Source organism: Gekko japonicus, unplaced genomic scaffold, assembly GCF_001447785.1.
Source record: "Gekko japonicus isolate JY-2015 unplaced genomic scaffold, Gekko_japonicus_V1.1 scaffold452, whole genome shotgun sequence".
Classification (NCBI taxonomy): domain Eukaryota; kingdom Metazoa; phylum Chordata; class Lepidosauria; order Squamata; family Gekkonidae; genus Gekko; species Gekko japonicus.
The window spans coordinates 815,797-836,137 of record NW_015167545.1 but is presented as its reverse complement, the minus strand read 5'-3'; the positions used below and the strand labels follow the sequence as shown (position 1 = coordinate 836,137).

At 47.9% G+C, this 20,341-nt stretch overlaps 1 protein-coding gene across 1 annotated transcript in view; it reads right to left on the bottom strand.

Annotated features, from left to right (window-relative positions):
- TYW1 (tRNA-yW synthesizing protein 1 homolog) overlaps positions 1-20,254 on the bottom strand; it is a 25,146-nt gene extending 4,892 nt beyond the window's left edge. The window contains exons 1-14 of the mRNA XM_015413634.1: positions 19,910-20,254; positions 18,914-19,053; positions 17,503-17,625; positions 14,265-14,366; positions 13,148-13,342; positions 12,710-12,991; positions 10,976-11,098; positions 8,666-8,783; positions 8,001-8,053; positions 6,808-6,926; positions 5,459-5,568; positions 4,321-4,498; positions 2,448-2,583; positions 687-797 (exon numbers count right to left, since the gene is read on the bottom strand). Coding sequence (XP_015269120.1) covers positions 687-797; positions 2,448-2,583; positions 4,321-4,498; positions 5,459-5,568; positions 6,808-6,926; positions 8,001-8,053; positions 8,666-8,783; positions 10,976-11,098; positions 12,710-12,991; positions 13,148-13,342; positions 14,265-14,366; positions 17,503-17,625; positions 18,914-19,053; positions 19,910-19,913 — 1,794 coding nt within the window. The 5' untranslated portion in view covers positions 19,914-20,254. The remainder of the gene's footprint in view (positions 1-686; positions 798-2,447; positions 2,584-4,320; positions 4,499-5,458; positions 5,569-6,807; positions 6,927-8,000; positions 8,054-8,665; positions 8,784-10,975; positions 11,099-12,709; positions 12,992-13,147; positions 13,343-14,264; positions 14,367-17,502; positions 17,626-18,913; positions 19,054-19,909) is intronic.
- Positions 20,255-20,341: the final 87 nt, after the last annotated feature.

Here is a 20,341-nt window from a genome sequence, read left to right as displayed (position 1 = left end):
TGGGTGGAGGGGGGGTTTCATATCAGTGTTCCCTCTAAGCTGAGTTAGTGTGAGCTAGCTCACAGTTTTTTAGCCTCCGGCTCATGCATTTTTGTTTTCGCTCAGGAAGGATGGCTCCAGAGCAAACAGCAGCCAAATCGCCTGCTCACAACTTTAATGTCAGCTGCTCACAAAGTAAAATTTTTGCTCACAGGACTCCACAACTTAGAGGGAAGCACTGATCCCCACTGAAGCTCACAGGTTGACCATCGGGCCAGGCATTCTTTCCCAGCCTCCCCTGCCTCAGAGGTTACGAAGATAAAGAGGAAGGAGGGAAGAGTCTTGTATTGGAGGGGGGAATGGGGGGGGATAAGCCTGTGATACAAGGGACTTTTTCACTCCTTCTTTGAACTGCAACACGCTTCAAACTTGTCACAGCACCTTACGATCTAGTCTGGAAAGTCTCAATGTCACGGGGAGGTGCCTGCTGTGGGCGAGTCCGAGTGAAAGCAGCAGCAGTTCAAAGCCTCCTGGGGCGGGAAGGACGAGTTGGGCGATTCCCAAGATCTCGTGCCAGGCAAAGCCTCCCTCACTCGTCGCCTATTGAAGACCGCAGGGAGCGCTCCCTTGTGCAAATGCACCGTTCCGCGAGGACGGCCGTGTCTATTTGGAGAGGGGGAGCCCACCCCGACCAGTCAACAACTGACCTTCACCTCGATGAAATCTGGCTTGCCGAGAGACACCAACTCCGAATAGGCCTGGAGTTCCTCCACGTTCCAGGCTTTCACCAGAGTTAGCCTATAGACGGTCCGTTGTTGCTGCAAAAGAAACCGCTGATCAGAATTCAGTCACTTGGTACAGAATACAAAAGGATAATCAGGGCAAGGGGCCAGATCCAATCTAAATATTCCAGTGACTTGCAGGGGGGATGTAACTTCTGCCAATCCATAATTCATTCATTCATTCATTCGAGGAAGCCTACATAGCACATAGGCTTTTGGGCAAAACAACATAACAATAGCAGAAATACATGAGAAAAAGGAACATTGCTTCTGCCAGTTCACCCTTCCCGCTGCAGATCCCCAATTTGCCTCTCATGCAATTTCCAACGGTCCTCTGACCCCCCACCCACCCTCCCCCACCCCAAGCAGCATTTCAGGGAGATCAATGGGCTACAGTTGGGAGAGGCAAGATTGGGAAAGTTCTGTTTCACTGATTAAAGTAACTTCCGTCAGCTGAAAATTTAGTCTGGATCCAACCCTGTTTCCCGATCACGTGGAACAGAATTTAACATCCGGTTTTCATTGGAAATGACAAAAGAAACAAGTTACTAGTCCTCATGGCTATGCAAATATGACTGAAAGTGCAGTCTCCGCTGCCACACAAGGAGCAATGGAGACTATGGGTTGGATCCAGGCTACATTTTCCATTCGTGGAATGGAACTTTCCTGTCTTTCCCCTCCCACTGCAGCCGGTTGATCTCCATGAAATGCTGCTCCAGGAAGATAGGGGGACCCCTCAGTAATTACATGAGGAGGAGTCTACAGCAGGAAAGGGGAACCAACACGAATTACCCCACACCGCCAATCAGCAGAAAATGTACTCTGGCTCCAACCCGATATGCACGTGCAGAGATACACAGCACAGAGCTCATAGAGAAGGAGGAGGAAGAAGAGACTGGATTTATACCCCGCCCTTCACTCAGAGTCTCAGAACGGCTTACAAACTCCTTTCCCTTCCCTTCCCCACAACAGACACCCTGTGAGGTAGGTGGGGCCGAGAGAGCTCTTTCGAGAATGGCTCGTGAGAGAACAGCTTCGAGAGAACTTGTGACTGACCCGAGATCACACCAACAGCTCCAAGTTTAGAGTCCGTGCTCTTAACCACTACACCAAACTGGCTCTCAAGGAAGTGCCAAGTTCTCTGGCACCTAAGAACCTGAAAGTTTGATGCTGATGCCAAGGAAATTGCAGTCCTGTACTTGCCTGCATTTGAAGGACAGTACATTATAACCTGAACCTTTCTAGTCTCTGTGTCAGCTATGCTGCCATGGGGGTTGGGGAGTTCATTCTGTGTTTGGTAATTGCTATTGCATTCCTATCTCTGCTGTTCTGCCTGTGCCGCAATGCTTATCTCTACAGATGTGCAGGAGGATGTTGTGTTGGAAGCTGTATTGTCTGAAAGTCTGGAAGTGAGAGACTACTGCTTCCCAGCTTTCGCCACCTAACGGTTTCCTAGCTGGTCCCGCGTGCGGGAGGGTAGCTAATTGGCCCATGCCATGGGGGGTGCATACGAATGCCCTATACCCTATTATGTTCAATGGGTTGCCGCCATTCTTAACAGTGCCTGTGTTACTGCATCTATAGCTTTGCAATAAAAGTATAACCGTTCCTGAATGTGTGTACTTCGTTGTAAGCTGTGGGTTCTGACACTCTGGAGGGGAAAGCAAAGTCCCTTGAACTTTGTACCTTCTCAGCCAAGGCCTTTAAGCTGTCCAGGAACCTCTGCCAGAAGTCTTTGAAGAGGGGCCGGTCGATCTTCTTCAGACTCTCTTTGGTGCTGGCATCCACGCTGACGTAAAGCTGAGTCACGGGCTCAAGGTTCCTTTGGGGAGGAGGGAGAATGTCAGGCTCAGACATTTGACCAACTGTACCTGTTGTATTCCTGTCATGATGATTGCTGTAACCTTTTCCCCTTCTTCTCCCCCGCCCCGTCCTATGGCCATGTTCTTATTGCTTACCCTCGCCTGCTATTGCATTCCTGGGGGGGGGCTTTTCTGTAGGAGCAGGGAGGCTAGCTTCTGTAAAAAGCACTTTTCACATGGGAAGTGTCCTTGGAGAAAGAGTCTGTCTTTGGCTAGTTATAGACCGTATATCTCTCATGGTCTTTGTAGTAGAAGTGTCCATGGAGAAAGAGTCTGTCTTTGGCTAGTTATAGACCGTCTATCTCTCATGGTCTTTGTAGTAGAGCTGACGTGTATGAATGGAATGTGGGACTGTAACTATCTGCACCTTTCCCGCCTTTTCACCCCAGTTCTGACAAAGAGTTCAAACCCTGAGCATCTCATACCTTCTAATAAAACCTTTCACTGAAAAGTTGTGTGTGGAGAGTGATTTGATGGGGAACCTGACAGAGAAAAGCTTAAACCCTTCCGGACATTGTAGCCCGAGGAAATCTTGAGGGAGGAAGGGCGTTACAAATAAATGCTTTTCAAAACACCTTTTGAGATGGAAAAGGTGAGCTGAAGATGGCTCTCTACCCCATTCGGAGATTCTTCCCAAGTTCAAACCTTTGGCATCCCCTGAGATCCTTTTTAACTGGAGATACCTGGAACTTCCGAATATACCAGGCAAATGTTCTGCCACAGAGTGACAGCGCCTCCTTGTGTAAACAGGAATATGTGCAGCTGTCTTATACAGACGGACCTTCTAGCTCCGTATTGTCTCCTCTGGCTGGTGGCAGCATCTAAGGTCTCTGATACGAGGTCTTTCCCTGGAGGTCATGGTGGGATGGTTAAAAAAGAGCAGACTTGCCCTAGAAATGTCTGGCTGTCCTCGACCAGGGCGAGGGCCTTTTCGGTCCTAACCCCAACCTGGTGGAACTCTCTGCCCAAATGACACCAGGGCCCTGCAGGACTTACTGCAGTTCCGTAGAGCCTGTAAGGCAGAGATGTTCCGCCAGGCTTTCGGTTGAGGGCAGCAACGGTTGGTTGCACTGGCTGGCAGCCTTATCCTCTCCCCCCCATATATTTTGTTTTAAGTTAAGAACATAACATAAGAGACGCCAATGTTGGATCAGGCCAAAGGCCCATCCAGTCCAACACTCTGTCACACAGTGGCCAAAAATACCAGGTGCCATCAGGAGGTCCTCCAGTGGGACCAGGACATTAGAAGCCCTCCCACTGTTGGCTCCCCCAAGCACCAAGTTCCCTCTCCCCCTTGCCACTAAATGGCCGGGCAGTCCAGAATTGGAATAGAAATTTGTAAGTCGCCACCTTGGATTCTTTTACTCTGGTTTTAGTTGTTATCAACTGTATATGGACATTTTAAAATGTGTATCTTTGTTTTATGGCATTATGCCCCTTGTATATTGCCCAGAGCCCAATGTAAGCTGGGATAGGGTGATTAACAAATCAAAGTTAAAAATTAAAAAAAACACCTGCTGCCAGCGATCCTCTCACTGGAAAAACTGAGGACTGAACTCAGCACCTTGTCAATGCAAACCCGGGGGCGGGGGGGGCGGGATGGGGCTCTACCACTGAGCTACAGTCCCGCCCTTTGCATCCCTGACCCACAGAGCTGTGGTACCGGCTGAGAACCACCAAAGTTTTCAGGAGCTCACCTTATCTCCACTGGGAACTGTGCGTTTGTAACGAGGAAGCTTGAGATGTTACAATGATGTAGCAGCCTGAGGAATCGGTTAATTTCGGGGTACATGATGGGCTCCCCGACCAGAGACAGCGCGCAGTGCTTGGGGAGCATCCCTTCTTCCAGCCGGTCGCCCCTCACTCCTGGAACGCCTGCAAAGCAGAACAGAAAAAGCGTCATGTAGAATCATAGCGTTGGAAAGGACCTCCGGGGTCATCTAGTCCAACCCCCTGCACAATGCAGGAAATTCACAAATACCTCTTCTACACACACACACACCAGTGACCGCTGTTCCATTCCCAGAAGATGACAAAAAAACCCCTCCAGGATCCCTGGCCAAACTGGCCTGGAGAAAAATTGCTTCCTAAAGGTGGAATGTCATTTAAAAGTAGGTCAGAGGAGCAGAGAAAGAAAGAATGGCATTAAAGATAGATGGCCGGTCATGTTTTTATCCCCCACTACTTCCAAAAGTATACATTGTTCTCCCCTTCTCCATTTTATTTTCACAACAACCCTGCAAGGTAGGTTAGGAGGAGAGGGAGAGTTCCTAAGTCACCCAGTGAGGTTCATGGTTGAGGGGGGAATTTGAACTTCGGTCTCCCCAGTTCTAATCTGACAACGCAACCATCTCACTGCTACAACAAAGCCTGCTTTCTTCTTCGTTGCTGTGCACGCTGATATAGATTGTGAAAATAGACATATCTACAAGTCCTTCAATCAGATGGCAGCACAAATCCATTGTATTCCTAAAACAAAACCAAGACCTTCCAGGAGACAATCTAATGTTCGTCTGTAGCAAACAGAGGATGTCCAACTCCTGCCAAGAACGGGAAAAGTAAGGATAAAATGGGAACATGAGGGAGAAGGGAGGGAGGAAAACAGGTGAAGCGGCAATTTCCTTGGGCCACTCTGGCGAAAAAAGAAAGAAGAAGAAAAAGGAGGGCGGCTGGGTCATGGTTCTCTTCTCAAGGATGCCAGGTGAGAACTAGGAGGAGGCTCATCTGCTGCGGGTGCCTGCAATGACTGTCAAAACCTATGGCCACTACAGGCATTCAGAGCCTCCTGTATACATGAACCAGGCTCATAAGGGTCAACGTGTAAAACAGCTGTACCTTTAAATTGCTTGATCAAGTTCTGGTGGTTCTCAATAGCCTCCTGCAAGATCATGTCCGGCTGGTCCATCTTCCACCGCCACTCTGTGCCCACAGGATTGGTATGGTGTCTGAAAACATGTATTTTAAATGCACGTTTTATGGCATCCTCTTCTGTTAGGACATAAGAGCAGCTTTGTCATGTCCATCTTAATCCAGCACCCTGCTCCCACCTAGGTGCCTGCAGATGCCCATTAATCCTCTCATATAATACTGGAATTTGGGTCACCCAATTAAAACAAGGGTCAGAACACTCAAGGCAGGCAAAAGAAGAATTGATTTTTATACCCCATTTTTCTCTGCTTTTTAAGGAGTGTCAAGGCAGCTTACAATCGCCTTCCCCTCCTCTCCCCACAACAGGCACCTGGTGAGGTAGGTGGGGCTGAGAGAGTTCTGAGAGATCTGTGACTGGCCCAAGGTCACCCAGCAGGCTTCATGTGGAGGAGGAGTGGGGATTCAAACTAGGTTCACTACACCATGCTGGGATAATTAACTTCACTGCCACACGCTTCAGTGATGGCCAGCAGCTTGAAAAGAAGACGACACAGTCAGGGAGAGAGAGCCTGATCAAAAGCCATTAGCCATGACAATTAGAATGGAACCTCCACATTCTGGTGGCAATCTACCTCGAAATACCAGCTGCTGGTATTAACTTCTGGACATACTGGTGGACTTCCTGGGGCCACCGGCTGGGCAGTGTCAGAGGCTGAATGTGTATGGGCCCTGGGCACAATGCTGTAGATATATATATATTTCGATATATCCAGAACAGCCCACCATCTCATGACATGGAACGTGTGGATTCAGAATACAATCAGGGTTAATTTATATGAAGAAGAAGAGATTGGATTTATACCCCGCCCTTCACTACCCAAGGGAGTCTCAGAGCGGCTTACAAACTCCTTCCCCTCCCCCTCCCCACAACAGACACCCTGTGAGGTGGGTGGGGCTGAGAGAGCTCTTGACAGAAACTGCTCTTTTTCAAGAACAGCTTTAACAGAACTTGTGACTGACCCAAGGTCACACCAGCAGGTGCAAGTGGAGGAATGGGGAATCAAACCCGGTACTCCCAGATTAGAGTCCGCGCACTTAACCACTACACCGAACCGAGAGGTTGGCAAGGCGAAGGCACTTCCCCCTTACCCCACTGAGCTCTTCTACGGCCAAGTGCTTTTTGCCTTCCCAGCATCATACTGAAATCAGGCCTCATATCCAGTCAGTGAAGGAGTTACCCTCACGCTTTGTGTTCAACTGAGGGCTTGGGCCATCCAGCCCTTGGGAGATTCTCTGGTAGCCTCTCATCAATTTACCTCCAGCAGAAGACGCATTTATTGGCGCAAGCCAGGCTGGGCGTGGTCTCCATGCAGCGGTGGCTTTCGATGCCGTAAAAGGTGTGCTTGTAGCAGCCTCCTCTTCCTCGAAGCATCGACTGGTGGCAGAAGAGGAAAATAAAAATGGACGTCCAAAAAGGTCATTTTCGGCACCCCGACCCCACCCTTGGGGTGCAGCCTTGAATGACATCTCTGCTGGTTACAAAAGTGCTGTGTCCGCTGAGACCAAATTACCTGTGGGAGTTCCACAGCTGGTCCACCAGATGTTTAATTTGGTTGTAATAAGCGGCCGCAGGCCCTCCCCAATTTGGGATTGGGACCACGGTGCTGAGGAGGGGGAGGGTTAACTCTTCTCTGCTGCATCATCCCCAGTCATATGCCCCTCCCTCCCACCCACCCACCCGAGATTGCTTTAGGCCCCAGCAGGTGCAAATCTTTGGTCCTTCAAGCCTGTGTAGTGCAGTAGGAGTCTGGAGACCTGGGTTCAAGTCCCCAAATAAGCCATGCTTGCTGGGTGATGTTGGCACAGTTGTTCCATTGGCCTAACCTACCTCACAAGGTTGTTGCCACGACAAAACTGAGTGTGTGTGTGGAGGGGAAGGGAAACCTGTATGCCACTCTGCGTTCCTTGGAGGCAGAATAATAATAAGAGATTGAATTTACACCCCGCTCTTCACTACCTGAAGGAGTCTCAGAGTGGCTTACAATCTCCTTTCCCTTCCCCTCCCCACTCCAGACACCATGTGAGGTAGGCGGGTCTGAGAGAGCTCTGAGAGGACTGCTCCTGAGAGAACAGCTCTGAAAGAACTTGTGACTGACCCAAGGTCACAACAGCAGCTGCATGTAGAGGTGTGGGGAATCAAACCCGGTTCTCCCAGATTAAAGTCTGCGCTCCTAACCACTACACCAAACTAGCTCTCCAGTTAGAGAAGTTGGAGAGAAAAAAATTAAAAATTTGGCAACTGTTCCTTAGGACCAACCACAATACCTGGAGTTTCAGTCATAGAACTCTGAGGTGACGTGTCACTCAATCCGGTTGGATATAGCTGTTAAACAGCATGCCGGGACTCTATCATGTATTTATCCTGCCCCTCCTCCAAGGAGCTCAGGCTAGCTGAGAGCCACATGACAATCCATGTGCATATGAAAATAGTCTGGAAAAGAACACACACCTTGGTCCAGCGACAAAGCTTCACCCCAGAATGGCTCCCGATCAATCTGTAACCTGAATCAAGAGAGATTTTGGTTTCTTTTAGTCCGAGAGAACCTAGCTGCATAATACTCCCAGATGAGCAGTTTTAGCAATTTGGCAATCTGCCCTGATCCCCCACCCAAGCCTCTAAGCCTCGAAAGTGTTATCCATATTCTGAAGCATTTTCAGCAAGAAGTGACCCAATTGTTCCTGGAAATCCCTGGAACTCACTGCCACATGATGAGATGCTGTCCCCTACCTCAGACAGCTTTTAAAGAGGACTAGAGTTCGGAAAAGACCCTCAATGGCCATAATAGCTACAGGGAACCCCCAGATCCATGGGCCGTGTGCTTCTTAATATGAGATTGGCATAATTTGTGCAGAACATCTCTCTTTTAAACCCAAAATCTGGATTCCTTTTAAATTCAAAATCTGGATGAACTAGGGGTAAATTTTTGAATTTTTCAGTGCAGAATATGTATATGTACACACACACACTCCAGCAAACAGAACCTCCTGCTAGTTTGGAGAGTAGAAGACAGTAATGATGGAAGCCTTCATCTCAGTCTATGGCAGGCAACCGACATCCTTGACCCCTTGTTGTATTTGCCCCTTTACGCTGCAGTTATGCTGACGGTGCATCACCTTGTTTCGTGAGTGCTTCCCGAAGAGCTGGCGTGATCATCTCTCTCCGCTCGTCCTCCCCGGTGGCCTGCTGTGATCCACCTCTTTGGGAAACCTCTTCCTCAAGTTCGCGCTCTCTCTGCATTGCAAAAAAAAAAAAAAGGAACTGAACGGGACTGCTGTCTTTAGGCAAATTTACTTGGCTATGTTAAACAGATGAGATAAAAACTCCCAATCTTTCGACAGGCAGCATATTTTAAAAGAAAATAATAAAACGCCTGTGAAAACCACAGCTGGCAAGAACCTTTGCAGAAGAGGCTTTTTCTTCACCTCTCCCAGGGGAAGGAATGCTTCTTCTAAGGCAACGCTTGCTGCGACGCACCAGCACCGTCTCAAAACGAAGGAGACCCGCTTTTTCTTTGAAGCTACCATTTTTACTCAGACGCAAATGTAACCAATAGTGCATCTGCTAAAACTTGCACAATTAAGAATTTAAGTTGCTGCTGTTGTTGTTTTTAATGAAAGCAAGAGCCCTGATGGGAAGATGTAGAGATGCCCGGTGTAGCGTAATGGCTAAGAGACTCTGCACTGTGTAACCAAGGAGGCTGCAGGGTCAAATCTTGTCTCAGCTGGTAACCTTTGGCAAGCCTCCCTCTCTCTTTCAGGTTATTTAAGGTAGCAGAACGAAAGAAGAGCACAGCATACGCATGTATTAGCTGTAAAAGTAAAGTTTACTACATTACTTACGGAAAGGGAAGTGGGAGTTCAAAACAATAAACATTCTGTCTAGCTTTTCTAACTGACATCTTGTCTCTGTGGCTTTTACCTCGAGTCTGAGCCCCAAGCGAGATTTAGAACAAAGGCAGTAGAACTCTTCTAAGCCTCCACCCCGGGAACATCCTCAGATCTATTGATTAGCCAATAACAACTCATTATGCATACTGTCACCTCCATTTTGGCGGGTAATATGTGCAGGCTTTCTATTGGCCCTAAGCTAACCAACTAGGAAGTTAGCATGCACAAATAAACAGGTTGATTCTTTCATGACATCAGGAAAGGAGCTTGGTCGCATATCCCAACACTCTCTCTCACACACACACACTCTTCCCCCCACACAGCAGAAAAGGGGGGGGTAATACTGGTCTACCTCACAGTGTTGTGGTCTGGGTTACAAGATACTACGTTCAAAGTATTTTGAACACTGGAAGTGCTACTAAAGTGTTAAATAAGACTCTTACTTTTGTCCCACCCCCACCCCAAAGGGAGGCACACAAAAGCCTATGATTGCATGGTTGTAATTCTGCAAAGGAAAAACCATATGAGAGCTAGCTAAGTCCAGGGATGCAAGGCTTAACGCACACATGCACCCAGTCCTGAAGACCAGACAGGAGGTGTGGGGGGGGGGGGGCATTCTGCCTCCATATCTTGCTCCACAAAAGAACAACAGTCACCGCAATGAATAAAACCTTAATGTATTCTACCAAAAGTATACACCTATCCAATGCATACATTGCATTAAGTTCACAATTCTAGTTTCCCGGTTTTCACCGTACATTTGAGGATCTTGCAACGATGTAACTTATTTTCTAACTGAAATCCTCACAGTAATGAATTGCAACATGTATTTAATACATTAAGTGATACATTAAGATGTAATATGTTAAGGCTTGATTCATTGCGGTGACTGTTGTTCTTTTGTGGTTCAATCAACCGCGAACCTGGTTTTTGTTAATTCCATCTTGCTCCGGGCGTGAAGGTAACCAGTGACAGATACTAGCACACCTGTGAGGATTTCTTACTCATCTCATAAACAGATTCAAGCAGTCTCTACTGGGATGCCCAAAGGGGGTTTCTGGTACAGATTGGCTAGGTTGTTTGGATGTCACGGAGAGGCCGAAGGGTCTTTAGCAGCTTTCAGTTGTTTTGATCCTAGACAGGATTAATTGGCAGGAAGAAGAACATGGGACTGAGAAAAGGGACGAGTGGAGGTGTGAGCAGGTGGCAGGTCGAGGAAAGCCAATTAAAGAAGGGTCTCAAGAAGCATAAAAGGCCCTCAAAGTGAAAGAAAGGGCAAAAGGACATTTGGGAGTTGCGTGGCCAAGCAGCATGGAAGTGAACTTAGTACCTGCTTTGCGAGGCACTAACTTTCACCTTCTGAAAGCTAGAAATGGACAGTTAACCAATACAGGACAAGGTGCGGGCTGTGAATGACAGCAGCTGTTCACAGCATTTGCAGGTACAGAAGTTAGCTGGTAAAGCAGACGCTGCAGCCTAACTCCAAAAAAATTGTCTGCAAGAACAAGAAGTGGACTGAGACATGCCAGTGGTCACCTGGGCTTTCTTCATACGGCCCACCACCTTCCCCAGATCCTCCACGTCAACGACGGGGCTTGCAGCACCTCCTTCCTCGCCGCTAGACTCCTCCTCGCTTGTGGTTTCAAACGGTTCTTCCTCCTGCATCACGGGCCGAAGGAGAGAAAGGACAGGAATAATCCTCTGACTGAAGAGCTTCCAACCAAGCATTCTGGACGGCAGGCAGAGCTTTAAAATCCTTGGCCAAGCTCCCCAAAGCAGCATCTACAGGGAGCTGAGAAAGAACTGAGCCTGGGGAAACTCGATCTGAGATCTGCCTTGGCTGTAGGCAAAATAGCAGCCAGTCTCCTAAAAGCCTACCTTAAAAGGGGGTCGTGGTGAGCGCAGACTAAGAAGGCGCCTTTTACTGAGTCAGCCCACTGGTATGCTCCACCCAGTTTTATCTACTCAGGCTAGCCTGTTTTCCAGGGCTTCTGGCTGAGGAAGCTCTTTTCCCAGCACCTGAGATCCTTTACCTGGCAATGCCAAGAGTAGAACCTAGGATGCTCTCCAGGCAAAGCAGGCGCACCACCACTGAGCTATGGCCCTTTCATAAGCTTATCCTTATGCTGAGCTGGACCATTCATCCATTTAGGTCAGTGTTGTCTGCTCTGACTAGAGGTGGCTCTCTAGGATCTTAAGCCTAACCTCCATATAGGGAGGCCGCAACCTCTGAATACCAGTGCCAGGAGGTAGGGCCTCGGCTCTATGCTCTCGGGGGCAACTGTTCGGCCACTGTGAAAGAGAATACTCGACTAGATGGATCACTGGTCTAATCCAACAAGGCTCTGCTTATGTTCTTAAAGCAGGAAATGGTCTTTCCCAGCCTTCCTAACCAGAGATCGAACCCTAGGACCTCTCCTGCTGGCCTACAGTCCTTCCCGATCAGAAGGTTAAGGACTTTGGCTCAGTGGAAGCGCCTCTGCTTTGCATGCCGAAGGTCCCAGGTTCAATCCCAGGATTAGGAAGTAGCTGATGGGAAGGACCTCTCGCTGAAACCCTGGAGAGCCACTGCCAGTCAGAATTGACAGTACTGACCTTGATGGATCAGTGGTCTGATTCACTATAAGGGTTAGGGTTAGCTTAAGGAACCTCCATTGGGAACATTTGGCTACAATCTTAGAAGAATATATAGTAGACCAGAGAGAAGTGCTACTGGACATGTGATTATACCGGAGGCTTCATTTGTATTTTTGTATTTCTCTTCCTTGCCCAGTGGTTATACTTTGGAACAATTGATCTCTGGTCTTTATTGCATATTTTGGATATGTATGATTGCCTATATTTTTATATATCAGCCTATATGTTCTATGTGTATTAGACCACTGAGGAAGGCCTGTAAAGGCCTGTAAAGAACGTGTTAGGTCTACTTCATTAGCCCTTGTATGTTTTTATATATATATTTGTTTATGAGGTATGAATGGGCCCTTCTTTGTTATTTTAATTTGTGTGTAATAAATACATGTATATTTTTGTATGATTTTTAGAGTTGGCCCTCTTCTATCCTTGACTAACCTTTTTAGGTTCTGATTCACTATAAGGCAGCGTGACTGTGTGTGTTTGTGTAAACGTAGCTTGGGCGCAGACAGTGATCTGGCTAACCCTGCCCTGTCTACTCTGACTGGCTCTGCCAGGTCTAAGGAGAGAAAGGTCTTCCCAGTTCCTGCCACCTGAAACCCTTGAACTGGAGATGCTGGGGCCAGACAGACACACCTCCTTCTCCTCTCGCCTCAAGGCCCTTTGCTCCCGGTCTGATCCTTCGGGGCTCCCCTTCTTTTTGGATCCACATCTGCCTTTCTTGCATCTTCCGCTGCAGGGTTTCTTCTGCCCTTTGCCAAGGCCCTTGAGCCGGGCGAGGAACTTGGCCTTCCATGCCTCGAAGTCAGCCTCGATGCTGCCGTGTTTACTCTTGGAGACGTTGCTGTCACCCTTGGTGCAGGACAGGATGCGGCTGGCGCCCAGCATCCAAAGCCACCTGTCGATGCTTCGGCCCACCTACACACACACACCCGGAGAGAGAAAAACACGGGCAAGCTGAAGCCGAGCCATGTTTGGTACTCAGAGGAGTGTATTCAAATCATGGGCGTGTTAGCCCAGATTTCTCCAGTGCTCTGAAGTGTGAACAAATCCATTTACTCCCGAGGGACTCACAGTGTTGTAGTGATCAGCATACAAGGAGTTGCCCAGCCCAAAGACGGCGTACTGCAAACCCTTCAGATACTTCTTGCCGACCCTGAAGTCATTCGCTGCCTCCTCCAGCCATTTGCAGAACCACGCTGCGTTGTCTGTTGGCTTCCCATCCGTGTACGTGGCTGCTAGGAACACACAGACATTCTTGCTGGTTGCCTGGAAGGAAAACAGACATTAGTTTGTCGGTAGGCCAGCCCACCATGAGCTTGTACAAAAGCCGCTAGGAGCCGAGAATGCGCCAAGAATAATCTTTTCTCCCCCTTACAGCAATGCGACCGGCGCTTTACTTACTCACTCACTCACTGTTTAGGAATGCGTGTAGAACAGAGCAGCTGTTGGACAAATGGCACCAAAACTGCCAGAAGGCTTAAGGGGCAAGTTCATTACAGAGTTTGAGAAGACAGGTCCCTGCCCCAAGAGGCTTACAATCTAGCATTTGGCATAAGGGAGACTGGGGCAGAACCACCTCTGCAGGCTCCTCGTGTTACCATTGGGGATCAGCAACCTGAGCCAGGCCTCTGACCTTCGGCCGGCCAGCCTAAGCCACCTCACGGGTGGTGACTGCTGTTAGGATAAAAGAGAAGGGGGGAGAACAATTTTTTAAGCTGCCCTAGGTCCCTCATTTGGGAGAAAACCAGATATAAATACCTAAATCAGAGGTGTCAAACTCATTTGTTACAAGGGCTGGATCTGACATAAATGTCACTTTGTCGGGCCAGACCATGTGTGCCAAAAAATGTAATGCCGGAGATATTTTACCACTGGCTTTGACCATACCCCTCCTCAGCAGAGCTCGGGGCCAAACCATCCCTCCTTGCCCCTTATGGTTGCCAACTCTGAGATGGGCAGTCCCTGGAGATCTGGAGGAAGACCTTGGGGAGGGCCGGCATTTGGGGAAGGGAGAGACCTCAGCACGGGGTATAAAGCCCTAATAAAAGCCCTTCTGGTCCTAATTTGGACTAGTTTCTTCCCAGTTGCTCACGGGCCAGATAAGAGCCCTGGATGGCCTGGTTCTGGCCGCCGGGCCGTATGTTTGACATGTCTGACCTAAATCAATACACTGAAAAAACCCACAAACCTCTTCAGCTAGAGAATCGTCAGGATCGTAGTCTCTCATGTCAATGACTTCTCCTGGCAAATTGAGAGTGGCCACAGCTTCAGCGAGAATGGACGCAAACCCCTGGAACAGAAAACAAAAACCTAAGCAAAAAGCAAGAGATTGTTTACTTGTGGAAGGCTGGCTGGAGACCCCACAAGCTGGGCTGGGCCTCGTCATTTTTGCCTTCGGTTGTGCCACACAAGCCCAACAGGCCAACCCAGGATCCATTCTCATAGCATCAGAACTTGGAATCAGCCCTGAAACTTATTGGCAAGCAGAGCAGTTCAGAGTAGAAAGAAAATGAAGGGCTGTCATGTAGAAGATGGAGCAGATCTATTCTCTCTTGCTCCGGATTGCAAGACTAGATCTAATGGATGGAAATTACAAGGGAGTCGTTACCGGCTAAATATCAGGAGAAACTTCCTAACTGTAAGACTGGTTGAGCAGTGGAACAAACTGCCTAGGGAGGTGGTGGATGCTCCTTCGCTGGACGTTTTCAAGTGGAGGCTGGACAACCATCTTTCGGGTATGTTGTAGGGCTGTCTTTCGGCTATGCGCCCGCAGAGTGCAGGGAGTTGGACTACATGACCTGCAAGGTCCCTTCCAACTCTAACATGCTATGATTCTATGAAACAAGCCCTCCGGCAAACAATGTGGAATTAACATACGAAACTCCTGGCCCCAAGACAGATGATGACTAAATGCATAGAGTTCTTTGAAAAATAAGAGTATAGCTAAGTTCAAGCAATTAAGATTGCTGGGGAAAAGATCAACAACCTCAGATATGCAGACGATACCACTCTAATGGCAGAAAGTGAAGAGGACCTAAAGAGCCTCTTAGGGTAAAAGAGGAGAGCGCAAAAGTGGGCTTGAAGCTCAACTTCAAAAAAACTATGATCATGGCATCCGGCACCATCACTCCTTGGCAAATAGAAGGGGAAGTCGTGGAAGTAGTGACAGACTTCACGTTCCTGGGATCCCAGATCACCGCAGACTGTGACAGCAGCCATGAAATTAAAAGACGCCTGCTACTTGGGAGGAAAGCGATGGCGAACCTAAACAGCATGATAAAAAGTAGAGACATCACCCTGCCAACAAAAGTCCGCATGGTCAAAGCAATGGTATTCCCAGTAGTCGTGTATGGCTGCGAGAGTTGGACTATAATGAAGGCCGAGCGCCGAAGAATAGATTCTTTTGAACTATGGTGCTAGAGAAGACTCTTGAGAGTCCCTTGGACTGCAAGAAGATCAAATCAGTCAATCCTAAAAGTAATCAACACTGACTGTTCCCTGGAAGGCCAGATAATGAAACTGAAGCTCAAATACTTTGGCCACCAAATGAGAAGGGAGCACTCCCTGGAGAAGACCCTGAGGCTGGGAAAGATTGAAGGTCAAAGAAGACAGGGACGGCAAAGGTTGAGATGGTTAGACAGTGTCATAGATGCAACGAACAGGAAATTGAGCCAACTTCAGAGGACGGCGGAAGACAGGAAGGCCTGGCATGATCTGGTCCATGGGGTCGCAAAGAGTCGGACTCGTCTGTGCGACTGAACAACAAAAACAGTTCAAGGAGGAGGACAGCTCCATAACTGGCTCCCACTAAAATAAAGGATTTTGGAGTGGTTATTGTCCGTGGTAGTGAAACAGAACCACCACGTTCTAAGGCAGTTGCTGGTAGACAAAGTTCAGGTAAGAATGACTGCCTTCATGCCCTCTTTGTAGGCTTCTTCAAAGCATCATTGGGAAACCAGAACACTGGATTAAGAGGCATCAAGGAGAATACCCAATGTTCTTACCCTTCTCTGAGGATCTGGGCTTGCAACTCAAGAAGGCATCATAGCTCAGTGACAGAGCACCTGCTTTGCCTGCAGGAAGTGCCAGAGAAAACGGCAGGTAACTCCAGTTCAAAACCAGCGGTTTCCATTCCAAAGCAATTGGGTCAGCCCTGCCCACGTTTACTTGCATTAAGTCTTCACGGAATTTTGTATACTACTACAAAAGACCGTAAAACACGGCGGGTTCTAGTCACTGCACTTGAAAAAGGATCCTGTAGAGTTTGAAAAGGTGCAGAAAAGAGCAACCAAAAGGATCAGGGGGTTACAGCAACTGTCCTGTGAGGATCAGTTAAAACACTTAGGGCTGTTCAGCCTAGAAAAACAGGCAAGTAAGGGGGGACATGATAGAAGTGTATAAAATTATGCATAGCATGGAGAGTACACAGGGGAACACTTTTCCTCCTCTCCCATAATACTGGAACCTGGGGTCATCCACTGAAGCTGAAGGGTGGGAGATTCAGGATAGACAAAAAGGAAGTATTTCTTCGCACAGCATATAGGTAATTTGTGGGATTCGCTCCCGCAGGATGTGGTCATGGCCACCAACTTAGGAGGGCTTTAAAAGGGGAATGGACAAATCCACGGAGGACTGGGTTACCAATGGCTACTAATCACGATGGATATTTGCTTCCTCCAGTAGCAGAGGCAGTATGCCTCTTTAAATTGGTTGCTGGGAAGCACAGGCAGAATGATGCTGTTGCAATCTTTCTGTACATGGGCTTTTTAGAGGTAGCTGGTTGGCCGCTGTGTGAACAGAATGCTGGACTAGATGGGCCTTTGGTCTGATCCAGCATAGCTCTTGTGTTCTTATGATGAGTCTAGAACCTGGGACTCTGGCAGCAGAAACAAGGCAGCTTACTCTTTGTGCTACACAGTACAGCTCTGCTGGAGAAGGGAGCTGTCAGCCCCATCTAGTCATCCATGGCAGTGGCACTAGAAAGGTCAGTGCTGCAGCTATCAGCTTGATTCTGGTTTGAAGCCTCAGTCTGAGCAATATATTGCTCAGATGCAGACTAAGCTGTTTGCAGGCAGTGTTCTTACTTGACTTGATACCCGACTCCTAGTCCTGTTAGAGACATAGGTGAATCCCTTCCTCTGCACATCAGGATCGTAATCTTGGGGTGTTCCTGGAACTCCAAGCTGCTGATGCACAGCGTTTACTTTGGGCGGGCACCACCTGGACCCAGGATCAAAGTCCCTTTTCACATCCGGCATTTCACTAAAAACACAGGCACTGCAAAAAGTGCCTCTGAGCTTGTACAAAGTGCTTTTCCCCTTAAGAGGAATATCCACCCCACACATATCTGGATGTATCCACAGGAGAGATGCAGATGCCAGAAAAGTGTTTCCCCCCCTCTCTCATTAGTTTAACCCAACACTCACCTTTGCTGTTCCAGTCTGAGAGCCGTAAAAAATTTTCACCCCAGTTATGTGGCGGTCCCCAGTTTGGTCTTTTGCAAGACCATCTTCAGTGACTTTGGAAAACATCTGGAGGTGCTTTGCATTCTACAAAGTAAACAGAAGTGAGAAAGAGAGCAAAGTCCTCATGCCAAATCTCACTCTGGTCAACTGATAACATGATATGTTTATTCAGCAGCCAAGCCTGCTAGGAGCTGCCCAGGCTAACCCGATCTCTTCCGATCTCAGAAGCTAAGCTGGGTCGACTCTGGCTAGTATTTGGATGGGAGACCTCCAAGAAACACCAGGGTTGTGGTGCACAGGCAGGCAATGGCAAGCCACCTCTGAATGCCCCTTGCCTTGAAACCCCATAGGCCTGCCATAAGTCAGCTGTGAACTTGATGGCACTGTCCACCACCACCATGCCAGGAGCTATACAAGGTGCAGCTTTTGCGATGGTGTCTTGCTGTTTCTCACCTCACTGCACTGCATGCAGCCGGTCCCTGGTATGCCTGCTTATAAACCCCACTTCACATGTCTTTATTTACTTACAAGCATACAGACCTCTTTTCCAGAGTTCAAAGCAGATCGACAAAGTGTGTAAAAAGATACCCACACGACAGAGACGGCAAAAGACAATTAAACACCAGAACAAATTTAAACAGACAACAGATTCATTTACCAAATGCCCAGCAGCAGAAGAAAGCAAGGGAGCCCCTCCTCCCTTGTTTCGGGATTCCATAAAACTGAAGGCATTATTGAAAACAATACACATTCTCACTGCCAAAGCGCTCACCTGGTGGGTAAATGAGACCCAACCAAAGACCTTGCTGACCTATAAAGATGGTGAGCAGGTACACATGGAGAAAGTCAGTCCTTTTGATCACATATACATATGCACAGACATCACAACTGTGCAGGACCATGATAGTTTACTATTCAATTTTTTGAGGTTGCCTTCAACAACCCTGGAAAAATAACCAGTCAATGTGTTTTCAAAGATTAGTTACCATTAGAAGAAAGGGAAAGTACAGTAGTTCAACAGCTTCTTTTTGGTAGGGGATTTCAGAGTCACAGGGCTGCAAAGGGAGAGCCTAACAGAGCCAAACAGCTGCCAATAAAAATCAAGATTTTAAAATGGAGCCACATCCTCATGGCAGACTCAAGGATGCGGAAATGTCTAGCCTGACCCTTAAATACAGCATAGCATGAAAGGATAGGGTAGAAATTTCCCAATATGTAAAATGAAGTGGCTTAATGGGCACAGTGAGTTAGCTCTAGAGAACTGGACCCCCAAGCAGCTTGTTTGTTCCACTGAAAAATTAAATACAGTTTGGTGTTACCACGACTTCTCTCACTGGGAAAATCCTGACACGCATAATGAGGGCCAAAGTACCTGCTTTTTGGCTTTTGTGATGAACTGGATGCAGAGCCAAAGGCTGAATCCAAAAGCAGCACAGGAGTAAATGTAAAATCTGTTCAGCCACAAGGATGTCAGCTGAGCACCAAGGCCATTCCAGGTTTCCATGGGCACATCTGAAAGAAAGAGTAAAGCTACCCTTTTGAATTCTCAGAGCAATGGCTTTTTGAGCACAAAAGGACTTAAATGTCCTAGTTAATGCTGTTATCATCAAACTTCCAATTTAGTGGGCTTCCTCTCTCCTCCCCCTTCCACTAAGGCCAACTCTTCTTAGAAAAAAACCCGAAAGGCTGTGAAAGGGGTCTTAATTCAAATGGATCTAGTTTGAACTATGGACTTTCCTGATACCGTAGCCAGTGTGTTAATTATGACTGCCTCCCCCCCCCCCGTGGGGGGGGGGGGGGGGGAGCACAGCTACACTCCTGACACTGAGTGCACTGGGGCTTATGTATGCATCAATAAACCCCACTGAATTCAGTGGACTTTCCATCTGAGTAAGCATACAGAAAATCCGTCAGAAATCCAATGCAAAACTTACACTGTACTTAACAAAATGCAACGAAATGCTACCAAATAAATAAGTGCGAAATTGGGGCATGCAACCTTCACTGACATAGATCAAGATGGGTAGCTGTGGTAGTCTGTCTATAGCAGTAGAAAACAGAAAGAGTCCAGTAGCACCTTCAATACTAACAACATTTGTGGCAGGGGATGAGCTTTCGTGAGCCATTGCTTACTTCTTCAGAAATCTCATTCCCTGCCACAAATTTTGTTAAGTCTTTAAGGTGCTACTGGACTTTCTCTATTTTCTAAACCTTCACTGAGAAGCATTTCCAAGGAAACATCTGAGCATAGGACCCTTGAGAGAATGAGTCATCTGCACACTTACTCAGGAGTAAGCCAACCTCAATGACTTACTCTAAGCAAACCTGCCCAGAATCAAAGTAGCCCCCTCCCTCACCACCTTTTTACCCATGTCTCCGGATGCACAGCTGCCTAAAGCACCACAATCCGTTCTCCGCTGCCAGGCAGAACAAGCTACTCCTGAGTCGCCCTCCCAGTACGTCCAAACCAGCTTATGATGAGGGTGGCCATCTTGCCTCGCGGGGTATGTCGAGTAAGCTTAGTCCCTTCAGATAACCCACTGTTAGGGAGCGTCGAGAGAGTTCACATCCAGACGATTTTTTAAAAAACGGATTTGGGAAGTAAACGGCTTGCTTTCTGCAGGGTTTACGTCCAGGTAAATCTCCCGTCTCTCTCCAAACTAAGAGTGAAACGTTCATTTCCGGAACTTGAAAAATAATAGCGTCATTTTCCACACGGACCGGCTTCAGGGAGAACACACCGAGCTGTGTTCGCGTCTCTCGCGAGATCTGTGCGAACCCGTCATAATTGGGGAAACAT